The sequence below is a fragment of the Neovison vison genome, chromosome 3 (genome assembly GCF_020171115.1).
Source record: "Neovison vison isolate M4711 chromosome 3, ASM_NN_V1, whole genome shotgun sequence".
Classification (NCBI taxonomy): Eukaryota; Metazoa; Chordata; class Mammalia; order Carnivora; family Mustelidae; genus Neogale; species Neogale vison.
The window spans coordinates 44,484,032-44,497,758 of NC_058093.1; the positions used below are offsets into that span (position 1 = coordinate 44,484,032).

The window sequence follows — 13,727 nt, forward strand, 5'->3', positions numbered from 1 at the left end:
CGCTGAGGGCAGGGCCAAGTCAGCAGCAGCACCCGGCGAAGTCGCCGCAACTCCCAGGTGTGGGCTCAACCCTGCCCTCCCCGCCGCCACCTTTCTCCCAGAGGTTGGCTTGGGGCGCGGAGTCTGGCGTGCTCCCCGGCTCCCTCGCCACCCGCGCCGCTCGCAGCACTCGCGCTCGGGCCTTTGCGCGCCACCCGGAGGCTCTCCCGGAGCTGGGCGGGACCGGGGGAGGGGGGCGGGGTTCGGCCCACGTGACCCGGCCGGCTGCACCCGGACCTAGCCCGCACCCCGCGGGCCGCGCAGATCAGGTGCTCTGCTCCCCGCGCCCTGCCTCGCCCCCCTGCGCCCTACCTGGCCCCGTACTCCCCGCGCCCTCCCTGGCCCGGACCATCCTGCTTTGCCCCAGAGCGCCCGGACCCGACGCCCTACCTGGTCGCCTTCCTTCCTTCGCCGGACCAGGGAGAGCAACCCCGGGGACAGGGCCAGGGCCTGCCCGTCCCTAGAAAGCAGCTGGTGAGTGCAGACAGAAGGGGGAACGACGAGGCCAGTCCGGGTGGTGCCCAGGACTGGGGGCCCAGGCGTAGGGAGGGTCCGTGGTGCTGTGTGCAGCTCTGAGTGGTGAAAATACCCCCGTGCGGGGGATGGGGCTCCCAGACCCTGGTCCAGGCTGTTGAGGAGGGCGCTCCCTTTCCACCAAACCCAGGTCTCAAGGATACCCTGATCAGACTGCTGGGTTTTCATGGAGCCCATCTTGGACAAAACAGTGCTTTCAATCAGAGCCTACTGTAGTCCGAGCGCGGTCAGGGCTGAGGTTTCGGTCAACACAGGGGACCCAAGGCTGGATTCCCAGGGGCCCAAGGCCTTCTGATGAAAGTCTTCCACCTCCACTGCGGGGCTGATTTGGGGGGAAAGAGCCCTGATGATGTTTTGCCATGGGAGGGGGTCCTGACCTTCCTCTTGCTTTCCAAAAGCCCCAGCTTTATTATAGTCATCTTTGTTTACAGAGAGCACTCCCCGCTTCAGTCCACCCATTCGCCTAGTTCCAGAGATATGCCCCCCCACCCTGTGGACGATGGGCGTGGTGTAGTGGACACAGGACCCAGCTCCTGGCCTGAGCTAACCCTCCCTTATAAATCCCCTATAGTTTCCCAGGCTTAGACACCTGTTTCCCACTAACCTTACCCCAGTATTGAAAACTCTATTTTCAGCTGGGCATCTACTTTTTCTTTTAATGTGGTGTGGTTTTTTTTTTAAATCATATATACATATTTTTTTCTGAGAGGTCTGGATGGTAATGGGGGAGGTGTGGCCCACAGGAGCCCACTATATGCCAAGGCAGGCACTGGCTGTGGCTGGGAGTCCCGCAGAAAGGGCAATGGCTTGCCTCTTGTGGGGAGCGTTGGATCCAGCTCGTTCACCTCTTTCCTGGACGTCCATGCCTCCACGTCATTGTTGGACCACTCAGAGGACCCTAGCCAAGCCACAGCTTTCCTGGGCAAGAGCCTCATCCCCTTCCAAATCCCCAGGGCCTCCCCCACATCCAAAAATTGGGCACGGTGGTAGATGCTCTGGAGGATTGACTGAGGACAGTTCCAGGATCACAGGAGAGAAGTCAGTGGGTCTTACTGATTAAGACATTAGAGACTGAGACATGAAAATCAGTTGAGTGGGTCTGCTGGGGGGCTTGGGGTGGTAAGGAGGTTTCAGAGCCCTGAAGGCTCACGGGACAGGTGACTTCAGTGCCCTTGAATGACAACATGGTGCTTGCTTGTGTGTGTGTGAGCCCACATGGTTGGGTCAGCCTTCTGAGGCTGACTATCTTGCTTGAGAAGCAACCCCTGAGGAAAAGGTCTGCCCCTCCCCCCATCCTATAGCCTCCCCTTTCTCTAATATTCAGGCAGCTTGCAGGGCTGGAGAGGGCTAGAGAGCTCCTGGAGCCCGAACCTGCCCATGACCCAGAAGGGAAAGCTGAGATCCAGAGAGGCGGGAAGTTGACCTAGGTCACAGGGCCAGCTGGTGCCTGCACCGGGATGGGACCCCAGCTCCTGGCCCTCGGCCCTGTCCTCTCTCTGCAGCCTCACCCCTCACCCATTCTTCCTGCAGACACTGGGGCTGAAGCTTTAGCTGCACATGCAGAAGCTGCATCTGTGTATAGATGACAAGTGTCACCAGCAACCGCCCAGAGACCTGAGAAAGCAGAGAGAAGGGACAGGTGCGGGGGGGGGGGCAAGCTATAGAGACCTCCCCCAGTGCGGTTGCTGCTGGAGCAGCAGCACCTTGAGTGGGGGTCGGGGGAAGCTTCTGGGTGGAAATGTGCTCATTTTGCAGCTGACAAGGGCTAGGGCAAGGCTTGGCCGCAGAAATAGCCACACCCGCCAGCGCAGAGGGTGGCATTTGGGAAACAGCCAGCAGGGTCAACACCGAGGGCCCCACAGCTGGCACATTTGCCTTCCTTTGGGAATGTGTCTGCACCTTTATCAGCAAGGACACTGCCATGGCCTCAACTCTGAGTCAGAGAGCCTTCCTGCCTCCTTTGGGAGTTGGGAATTTCTTGACAAACTTGGACTTGTTTTACAGCTTTATTTGCTCAGGGCAGGTGACCGCTCATAAGCGCCATTGTTCCAAGGCTCAAAGGGCAGCTGACCCAGGAGGCTGGTCAAGTCAAATGTCCTGTAGGAGGAGCCCCCACCCACACTTCCCTTGAACTTGGCCAGACTACTAATGCAATTCTTGAACAGAGAAAGAAACATGACGCACCATTGAAATTCAGTGATCCGCAACTGGGATATACCCGTGGTGTAAAACCCATTCCATGGTCTTTGCAACTCTTTTATCACCACGACACCCTTGCTTTTCTCCATTACAACTAAAAAACCATTAGGGAGGGCTAACCGTCTCAGAGATTAAAAAGGTGATTAAATCTGAGCAGTGGAACGGGCGAAATTGAAAGCATTTCACGCAGGAACCTCATGACTTAGAGCCCGGCAGAGTCAGCCCTCCCCGCCACACATGCCCTGGGAGGTTTCCCTGGGAGGGAGCAGGGACAAAAGCAGCTCCTCCCCTGGGTGGTGGGTGGGTCCACAAGCTCTCTGCCCTCATGCTCCCCCAGGACTCTTGTAGGTAGAGGGGTTCCAGGGGCAGATCGGGGTCTCAGGGAGCAAGCACAGTGTGTCGTGATGGGAGACAGATAATTAACTAAAGGGCTGTCCCCTCCTTGAGCCCATTTGGTTCCACGGTGTTGCTGTGCCTCGCAGGGGGTTGTCCACAGCAGTGTTATCAGCCCGAGGCAAGCCACAGGGGGATGCCAACAATGTCTCCCCGAGGTGCCAGTGACTTTTGGTCTGTGCATTGTAAATGCTCAAGTCGAGAAAGTATTCTCCATGCAGTTTAGGGTTACTTTCTAAAGATAGTGTTCAAAAAGCTCTAAAAGCCTCCGCATGTCCTTAATTCACTAAGTGGGAAGACTCAGGCATGGTAGATGCAGACTCGGGTCACAGGCCCTTGGCTCTCAGCCCCCGGCTGCGCCGGGAGCCTCTTCCTCCGTTCACCCCAGAGCATGGCACAGCCTCTTACAGGCAGATCCAAGCTTTGGAATCCCTCTTCCTTCCCTCTTCTCCCCGAACCTCTGGCTCTCCTGGAAGCTGGGTCAGAGCTCAACACAAGCACTAAGCTCAATTTTTCAGGTGACGTCAACCGCATGGTGCTTGGTTTGGCTGGGTCAGATCCATGTTTTCCACAATCTAAATCACGTCCATTCTGGCTTTTTAAACAGTATAGTGAACATAGGTCATTTCCCATGTTAACTCAGTGTCACGATCAGAACTTCCAAGAGGGAGCTAAGCCATGGTGCCACCATTTCTGTAGAAGCAGGTGGGCCGCTTGTTGCTCTTGGCCTTCTGGTCCCCCCTGTGCATATGTCACCCTGCTTCTGAGGGGCTCACCTGGTCTTGGCGGGCACCCCTCTACCAGAGGTGCCCAGACCCTCCAGGTCCAGCATGCATCTGGTCCCCGAGGCCTTGGTGGTCTTTGCTGCCCAGGCTGGGAAACCAAGAAGCCCTCCTTTTGAGCAAGAAGCTCCCAAGAGAAAAAACAGTCTGGGGAGGGGGCCCCCCAGGAAGGGGAGAGGAAGGATGTGGGAGGGGAGGGGGGCCATGTCCTCAGCGTCAAGGGACTGTTCTGGCGGCCTTCCCATCCGTCCACTTACCAGCCACTGAGCATGCTTTTGGCTAACTAGGCTTGCATGGCGAGAAGAGTATTCTAGTTTCCTTTTGTTTTGCCTCCCTCCCCCGCCCCTCACTATCTAAGTTTCTTTTTTTTTTTTCCAATTATTTATTTTCAGAAAAACAGTATTCATTATTTTTTCAGTACACCCAGTGCTCCATGCAAGCCGTGCCCTCTATAATACCCACCACCTGGTACCCCAACCTCCCACCCCCCCGCCACTTCAAACCCCTCAGACTGTTTTTCAGAGTCCATAGTCTCTCATGGTTCTATCTAAGTTTCTTAAAGGAAGCCTGGAATTGTGTCTCTTCAGAGAAGAGACAGTGGTAATTAGTCAGCTGACGGTCACGGCTCTCTCACCATGAATGTGCTTCTTAGGATACAATTTTTTTTTCAAAACTGGTTTGAGAAAAATGAATCAACCCCAGTCATCCACCAAGAAAGAACTTTTTCTTCCAGTTTTTCAAAAACCAGAAATCGTGTATTCTAGAATGGCAACAGGGAATTTTGTTTTAACGCTTTCTTGTCCAAAAATCTAAATTCAGCTGTTGATGAAAATAGTTTGAATGAGTCTGGCACATTGAGGCGACTTTGGAACACATCATTCACAGTCAGCATCATGCTCAAAGGGGGAAATACTGAGGATTTGGTGCAAAAAACTGAAGAAATTATTTCTCACCGATTTAAGGCACAAGTCAGGGAATATTTTAGTTGAGGGCCATGGGAGCTCTGGGGAGATTTTCGTTTTAGATGGTATCTGGATGCTGCCCTGAAAAGGTCACTTGACAAAACTGACCCCTTGTGAAACAAATCCAAGTCCATCCCTGGCCCAGAGCAAGTTCATCGATGTCTCCATGATGAATGTTCACATGGTCAGCAGCACTGGAAGAGAGCTGCTCCCCAGAATTCAGAAGCAAAATCAAGTTTTCATTCGGTTTAAAGAATTCCCAGGGAGAGCAGCCAGACGGGATCCCGAGAAACAGGTTTCAGTCCCCAGTGAAGACTTGTTGAAGTCACACGGAGATTCTCAAACTCTGTTCCCCCCGGCACAACTGTCACCCGACCCACATCTTCCCCTGAGCCTTGGTGCCTAGAGAAGAGCTGACGTGAGTGTGGCAGCCTCGTCCTTGGGCCGAGGGGCAGCGTGCAGGGGGTCAGAGCACTGGGAGCCCAGAACAGTGCCTGCTGCATGCCAGGCAAAGGACAAAGTCTGTCCCTCCTGGAGCTTGACAGGGACGGACGGGACAGCGGCAGTCACAGCAGAAGGTGCGAAGAAATGTTCAAAGGATGGGCATGATGGGGTGAGCAGGGTGGTCCCCTCTGGGACCTCTGGGAAGCTCCCCCACCCCTGCTTGCTCAAATCCCTGGACGAAGTCCTCCCTGGTGTGGTAATGCCTCAGTGTCGTGCCTCGTGTGATGGCAGCATTGGCATTTGTGAGGCTCTTGTGATTTCTCTGTAGGAAGAGCCAGCAGGAGGGCCCATGCGTCCCAGTTCTCTGCTCAGCCAATCCCTCAGCGTCCCTGTCCTGCTTCCCTAGAGCTTTCCAGCTCAGAGGGGTCCCAGGACCAGCAGCATCGGCCCACTCCTGTTTGAACATGACCCCCAACCCTGGGAATCTCATTAAAACACAAATTCTGAATCAGAAGGTCTGGGGCAAGGCCTGAAAATCTGTCCATGAGGCACACTGTTGTTGTTTTGGGGTTTTTTTTAGATTTTATTTATTTATTTGAGAGAGAGTGTGAGAGCCCAAGTAGGAGGAGTGGCAGAGGGAGAAGAAGAAGCAGGGTGCCTGCTGAGCAGGGATCCAGACACCGGGCTCCATCCCAGGACCCTGGGATCATGACGAAGGCAGACACTTAACTGACTGAGCCACCCAGGCACCCCATATGAAGCTCTTTGAACAGCATGCAAGGTTCTAAGTTTCTACTTATCTTGGCTTTGGGCGTTTGGGTTTTCCTTCCTTGCCCTTTTAGCATTGACTTGGATCTGGCTTATCGTCTACAGATAGGGCATAAAATGACCTGAAGTTTCCTTCCTGGCCAGCAGGTGACCTAGAATCAGGGCGTCACACAATGTTAAGGGCCCTTAATTCTGTTAAGCAGTTGAATGAAGTCAGGATCTTGGAGGGTGAGGCAAGGACGTCAGGGCAGCCCGAGCTGCCAGTGAAGCCAGCATGCGCCCAGGTTTGCAGCTCCGATAGACCGAGCTCCTGCTGACCTTGCTGCCCACGGGCTTGGTACTCCATCATTGGCCTGCACTTCGACCTCACCATGGGAAGAACGCACATCCCCCTCCCCCACCCCACAGACACTGTAACCTCACAGGCGTCACACCAGGGTCACCTCTCAGCAGGCCAGGGCGTGCACTGGCCGACTCCGCACCTTGACCAAGAATCTGGGGAGACATTTCCTCTCTTCCATGGTGTTGCTCCCCCAGGAGTTCTAAGGCAGAAGCCCCAGGGATGAAGCGCATCTCCAGCATTTCTGAGGTTCCCATGGCAGAGCATGGCCTGGGGATGGGAGGAAGCGGGGTGCCCCTAGATACTGACATCACTGACATTATGTCGCAGCAGAAGGACAGAGGGCCCCGTGACTAAGTGTGTGAGTCCCAAGGATGCAGGGATTTCACACATAAATATGACACCTTTAAACTACACAAATTGGCCTGTTTTAGAAAAGCATTACACCCAGGTCCAGACAAACTGCCCAGAACTCTGTGCATTCTGTTTTGCCTCTTACTTCGTGGCTTAGCTGCTTATCCACAGGCTTCCGGGGTGACCACCAGTGATGCTGTCTTTTCCAGGTGTGACCCCGACAAGCAGGATGGGGAGAAAACTGGATCTTTCCAAGCTCACGGATGAAGAGGCCAAGCACGTCTGGGAAGTGGTTCAGAGGGACTTTGATCTGAGAAGGAAAGAAGAGGAAAGACTGGAGTAAGTGTGTGGGGCCGAGCCCCTCTCTCCGGTGTTCTCTGCAGTGGGGGGGGGGGGGACTTGCGGCGGGCAGACAGCAGGAAGCATCAATGCAAGACACGGGATGGGAAGCCGGCCGCTGGGAACTGTCCCCCTTTCTGGGCTTGGCTTCCACCTAATTGAAACGAGGGGATCTGACTTTCTAGCCTGCGTTTAGGTGTTCCCTGAATAATCTTATTTCCTGTTGACCCAGCTTCAGGGCCACCTTGTCTCCTGAGCCTGGTGATGCTTCTGCCGTGACATAGCAAGCTAGAGGTGATAGAATAGGGAAATACCCAGAAGGCCGGAATGGAGCGGTTTTAGGACCAAGACTGGCTTTGTCTGTCTTTCCAGAGTGCTGGGTGGCACCCATCCTCGAATGGGCAGCCACGGGTGGAACCAACACCCTCCGCCGGTATTTACCCCCCACCCCACCCCACCCCACCCCCATAACATTTAGCTGTGCCCTGTGCGCCTTTATCATCCTTTCTCGGTGTCCCTGGGGGCTGGTAGTCCTATCAAGGGGACACTGAAGCAATGATTCAGGGAGGAGGTGGGGCAGCAAAGCAGATGCCTGAAAGGGCACTCTAGGGGAATGGGGTGCCAGCGTGTGGGGCCTGGCCGGCCTCTGTGGGACCCGGGCCTTCTGAGTCCCAGCCGCCGTCAAGCAGGGGATGAGACCCGGCTTCTGCTCCGCTAGCCATGGGCTCCCGAGGAGCGGTCAGGTGGACTTTGAGGGCAGAGTCAGCAAGTCTGCCCACACCCACATGCATGGGTGCCAAGGGTGACTCCAGGGTCCTGGCCTGAGTAGCTGGGAGGCTGGGTGGTCACCACCTCCCCGGGGGACGGCAACGAGGAGCAGGTTTGAGGGAACCAGGAAAGGGTTCAGACACATTGCCGTTAGGTTGTCTGTGGGACATCAGATGGACAAGTGGATGCCACATGTGCCGACTGGGAGCTCAGAACGGATTGTGGACTTCTCACCAATAGCTGGTATTTGTGTCAGCTTCCTGGGGCTGTTGTCATCACTGTAAATTTAGTGGCTTACCACGCATACATTTCTCCTGGTTCTGGAGGTCAGAAGTCTGAGCATCAAGGTGTCAGCAGGCCTGTGTTCCCTCTAGAAGCTCCAGGGAGGAATCTTTGTCTTTGCCTTCCCCAGCATCCAGGGTACCCGCACTCCCTGGCCCCTGCCCCAGCCTCTGTCCTCCGGGCAGTCAGCCTGGCACCCAGCCCTGACTCCACTTTCCCCCTCCTTATCCCTCTGCGCCTTGTAAGGACCTGTGATGATACTGGGCCCACCCAGAAAATCCAGAGGAGCCTGCCACCTCAAGACACTTGACTTCATCCCGTCTGCGCAATCCCCATATGCATGGTCCCAGGAACTAAAATTGTACACAGTTTTCACATGGGAGGAGCATTACTCAACTGACCCCAGGGTGTTGTCACCAGGCAGAAGGAAACCCCCCTGCAGGAGAGAGTCCAGAGCCCCCAAGGAGACAGAGAAGGATGATCTTTGAGGGGATCTCTGGGTCCCCACACAGAACAAAGTCCCTGACAAAGGACCAGACACTAAGGGAAACAAGCATGGTGACAGCGGGGAGGGGTCCTAACGCACCCACACTAGACCTCACACTGGAGCCCTTGGCAGGTCTGGACCTGACCCGACCTCCAAGTCCCATGCAGGGGCCAGAGCTGCCTGCCCTGTGCTCTGTCCCATCTCCCTCTGCTTCCGATGACCCCGCTTTGCCACATGCTGAAGTCCCCTCCCTCTCTTTCCCTTCTTCCTGTGAACACTGCAGCATCCTCTCACCCTTACCAGAACAGCTCCCCTGTCCTGGTCATGACCTCTGGGCCCCGACGGGGGCCACAATGTTCGTGCCAGCAAAACCAGCCTGCCCCTCCCTCTTGACAGCGCCCCCGTCCCCAGGGATGGGCCACACCCTGCCTGCAGGTAACCCAGCTGTTGTCCACGTGTATTTTAAGTGTAAATGGAACCACGGATAAATGTGAAGGAGGGGAACCCAGCTCTCAGGGAGCAGAGGGAGGAGCCCCTGGGCCAGGTCGCAAGAGGCAGCCTCTGTCCCAGAGACCCATGAGCTGGGCTGCTCCTCCTTGGTGTAGACAGCTGAAGTGGGTCTCGCAGAAACCCCTGTGCTTATTGCATGAAAATGAGTCCCTTCTGGCATCCAACATTGCTCACTGTCAGAGTCCTTGGGGCCGTTCACAGTGCCAAGAGGAGCCAGGCCCAGCTGGCCTATCGATGCTGTTGCAAACAGAAGGCTCCTACAGCAGTGTGAACCGTGATTCCCCCTGTCCTGGGTACAGCCTGTGGCCCAGGCCAGACCCCCAGGACAGATATGGTCAGGGTGCCCCCTCACTCAGGAGTGTCTGATGCCATCTGCTCAGAAAAAGATAGTTCTGGAAGTGGGAGGCAGGGGTGTGGGGGGATGGGCCCGCTCTGCTGTGTTGACTGGGCCTGCCCTGTGCTTGGGGTAGGCTTGTCAAATGCCCCCTCCCAGACCAGAGGAGGCTGCCTGGGGGACATCAATGCCATGGAATGTTGTCCCACCTCTGGAAATGTGATCTGCTGAGAGGCTGTCTCAGGGAAGGGCTGTGTCACAGTAATGTTGAGCCAAGGGTGGTGAAGCCCAGGGCCATTACCGTGACCGGTTCCTGCGGCACAAACAGGGAAATAGCAGGTGATACGTTTGAGAAGAAAAAAGTCATTCTGGGAAGGAGGAGGAAGGGAAGGACTTTTATAGCTCTTACCATTTTTGATGGTTTCGTCTCTCGTCCACTGTGCTCTTAGTTAAATATGCAACACAAACTAAAGCCATCTCTGACCATGAGGAACATTTGCTGCAGCATCCCGCTGACCCTAGGCCGCCGCAGGACCCAGGCGTGTGGTCCCGAGGCACGGGGGTGGACACCATGAGCATCATGAGGTCAGGACACGTGGATTGAATTTCAACCCAGACAGGCAGCTCTGCTGGGAAGGGGCACGGCTCAACCAGCCTAAAAATAAAGACTCTGGGTTCCTGACACCAGAATTGGTTCGACAGAGCGGTTGGCTGTCACGTCATCACTCTATTTCTCTGACCTTTGAACCAGCTCAACAGAGAAATCATGGTCCGGTGACCACGAGCTGGTGGCCGTGACCAACCGAGCACCTCGGGAATCGCGCGGTTGGGTTTCTGAAGTCTTTGCCGTCCTCCAGAAGGGATGCCAGATGGAAGGCTCGGCTCAAGGAACCAGCCACAGCCACTGATAGAACCAAGTGAATGGGGAAACAACTGTGACACCAAGAAACGTGTTCACTAAATAAGAAGAACTTTCCTATCCCGAATACACATCAGGAGGACACAGCGTACGGGCCTGACTCGCCGGGAGCAAATCTGGCGCAGAGCCATTTGCTAAACGACCACTGCATAGACCAACTGGAAAACAGACAACAACAGTATTTCTTTTAATATTTACAAGTTAACAGAAATGTGTATTAGATGTATTTCTCCCCAGACATGGAAGCAGAAGTCCACTGTAAAGGATCCAGCACCTGCTGGATCAAACTGTAGGAGCAACACACCGGTGGGTCTCCTCTGTCAAAGCACGTGACAGATGAGCTGGCCCGGGTCGCTGATACTTGGGCACAGTGACAACACAGATGCTGCTCCTCCGAATCAACTGGAAGGAGTTTTTCTAGGGTCTAGCTCCTCTAGGAAGCAGACATACAGAGTAGCAGACACACCCGAATGGGTGGCTTTCCTTGCGGGCTCTTTCGGGAAGTGGACAAGAAGGGAGGAAGCCATGCCGTCTTTGGCACATAGAAATCTCTCCCTGCGGTTGGTGTGTGGGACCAGGCACTTGGGAGTGGGGTGTTCACTGTACAAAGTGTCCTATCATTCCTGGCCTCCCATCAGGACCTGATGCTGCCCTCCAAAGAATCCAAAATTCAGAGATAGACAAAATTAGGATGTTAACAACATTGGCATCCGTAAGGCAGTTTAGGGTAGATTTAACTTACTACCTGTTTCCTACCATCGAGTCCTGACTGGTGGACTGTATCATGAGGACGTGTGTCTTGCTGTGGATGAACATTGAGCCTTAAATCGGACAGACCCTTGTGTGAGAGCCCCATCCTCTTTATGCCGAGTCTGCTACCTGGTGCAGGGCCTGGGCTTTGAGCCACCCCAGGTGCTAGGGAGACAGAATGTAGGATTATTTTGGGATATCTGGGTGGCTCAGTGGGTTGAGCATCTGCCTTTGGCTCAGATCAGGATCCCAGTGTGTCCTGGCATCTGCCTGCATCTCTCCCTCTGCCCCTCCCCCTCTGCTCTCACGCTCTTGTTCTCTCTTAAATAAATAAATACAATCTTTAAAAAAAAAACATAGGATTATCTCAGTGCCACAGAAGAGTGCTTGGTAGCATGCTATTTCTGATAATTTTGTTAAATTAATAAAATAGAAATAAAAATACTTTCTTAACATGATGAAAGAGTCCTTCAAACAAGAGTCATCAGGATATATTAATGTTAGAAACAAGCAAAGGACTTCTATCATCGGCACTCATCACCGCTAATTTAGTGCTGACCGATGCGGTCAGAGAAGGTAACAAAATAAAGCCTGTGGTCATGGAGAGCCATAGCTACAACCTGCAGATGTGAAAACCCAAGGTCGTTCTTTGTAAAACCAGGAAAAAAAGGCTAATTACAAAAGAATATTTTAAAAAAAATGAGGGTCCCCTTCTTAGACATCAAAAATAATCGGTTAGAAGATACATAGAAAAAGATTCTATTTACAATAAAAAGATGAGGTACCCAGAAACATACATATCAGCCATGTGCAAAAGCAGTATGAAGAATAACACAAAACATTATGGAGCAACATTCAAAAAGGTGAAATAAATAGCAGGCGACACCACGTGCTCTAGAGAACACGAGCGTCTGACTGCGGGGGAATCAGTAAACCGTAACCCCGGTCAAATTCCCAAGGTACTTTGGGGAATGTGAGAAAATGGTATGGAAGAACAAAGATGTAAGACAGAACAGTTTAAATAAAATTAGTAAGAAGGGCTTTGTTCCAGGAGATAAATTATTTCAGTGCTACAGTAATTAAAGTGGTCCTTCACAGATGTCACCAATTAAACAATATGGAAAAGTCTGAAATACAGCAGTGTGTATAACAACTTCTGCTACAACAAAGGTAACGTTTCATACCAGTAGGAAAGGTTAGTCTGGGGACAGTTGACCACCAGCAGGAGTGAGAGTTAATCTCGGATTTTTAATTGAAATGTTAAAAACATGAGCCATGTAACTAGGAATATTCCTGGGAGAGAATATGGATAAATACGTATAGAATCTTGCAGTGAAAGAACCAACATACGGCAACGCAGGGAGAAATTAGAACAAAAACAATTGATAGGTATTGACTAAATAAATGCGTACGTGCAAAATTTTGAAAAAAAAATAATTTTAAAAAAGAAGAAACAATATAACAGAAATAGCGAGGATTCCTATCCTTGATATATAAGGGGCTTCTTAAAATCAAAAAGATAAGTAAGTTTTCCAAATTAGAAAACCACCCCAAACCCAATGAAATGGGAAAAGGATATGAACAGGAAATTCACCAAAGAAGAAATGCACATAGTCAAGAAAAAAGATGAAGAAATATCTGCAAGAATAACAAAAGAAATACAAACTAATCAAAATATATCATTTTCACGTATTTCCAAAGATGAATGAGAATCCCAGTAGTTAACCTGGCTGAAGAGTGTGGGTGAATGCAGGGATACGTTAGACCTTTGTGGAGGTCAGTCTGGCATAGCATAGCCAAAGCCCTACAATGGGGCCAAGCCCTTTGAGCCAGCAAGCTCTTGGCTAAAAGTCATGCAAAGGAGAGAAGCAAGAGAGGATATCCCCTCACAGCAAGGATCATTAAGAGTGAAGAACTAGAAAGACTCCAGTGTCCAAAATTACAAGTTTTCGCCAGGTAACCAGCTTTAACCATGAATTCAACAGTGGATCACCTGGAGCCCATTAGAAATAAAGCTGTAGCAATAAATCTTCATGACCAGTTCACAAGGTACCAAGTGGAAAAAGCAGGTGGTGAAAATGTATGGGTTTATGGCATTTTACTTTTTAAAAAAATGCATAGAGAAGTCTAATAAGACCAGAGGCTCTGAGCTCATTGACCTTTTTCTTACTGTATTCCTCCACACTCACATCTGGGGGTCTTCTGCCTTCTGTTTCTTTGCTGATCTTCCTAGACCACCCAGTAGTCACGTTCAGAGGGTCGGGGACCCCACCTGAGTCCTGCTCTGTGCACACCCATTCCCTGAGGGTGCACACCAGCACCATGGTTCTGATGCCCCCTGGACCCGCACTGCTCCTTGGACCGAGGAACTGAGCTACGTCTCTCTCCAGAGTGGGGACCAGTAGCCACCTGCACCTGTTAAGCCCTTCAGATGTGCCTGATGCAACTGGGGAACTAACTTTGTCTTTGTTTTTCTCCTTGTAACTGGCTGAAATAACCCCGTGTGCTTTGTGGCTACCATAT

The 13,727-nt window shown here is 52.5% G+C and overlaps 1 protein-coding gene across 2 annotated transcripts in view; it reads left to right on the forward strand.

Annotated features, from left to right (window-relative positions):
- The first annotated feature begins 319 nt into the window (after window positions 1-319).
- The window catches only part of MLPH (melanophilin), a 44,119-nt gene continuing 30,711 nt past the window's right edge, over window positions 320-13,727 (forward strand). For both annotated transcript variants that reach the window (XM_044241916.1, XM_044241917.1), the window contains exons 1-2: window positions 320-513; window positions 7,025-7,154. In XM_044241916.1, coding sequence (XP_044097851.1) covers window positions 7,045-7,154 — 110 coding nt within the window. In that variant the 5' untranslated portion in view covers window positions 320-513; window positions 7,025-7,044. The remainder of the gene's footprint in view (window positions 514-7,024; window positions 7,155-13,727) is intronic.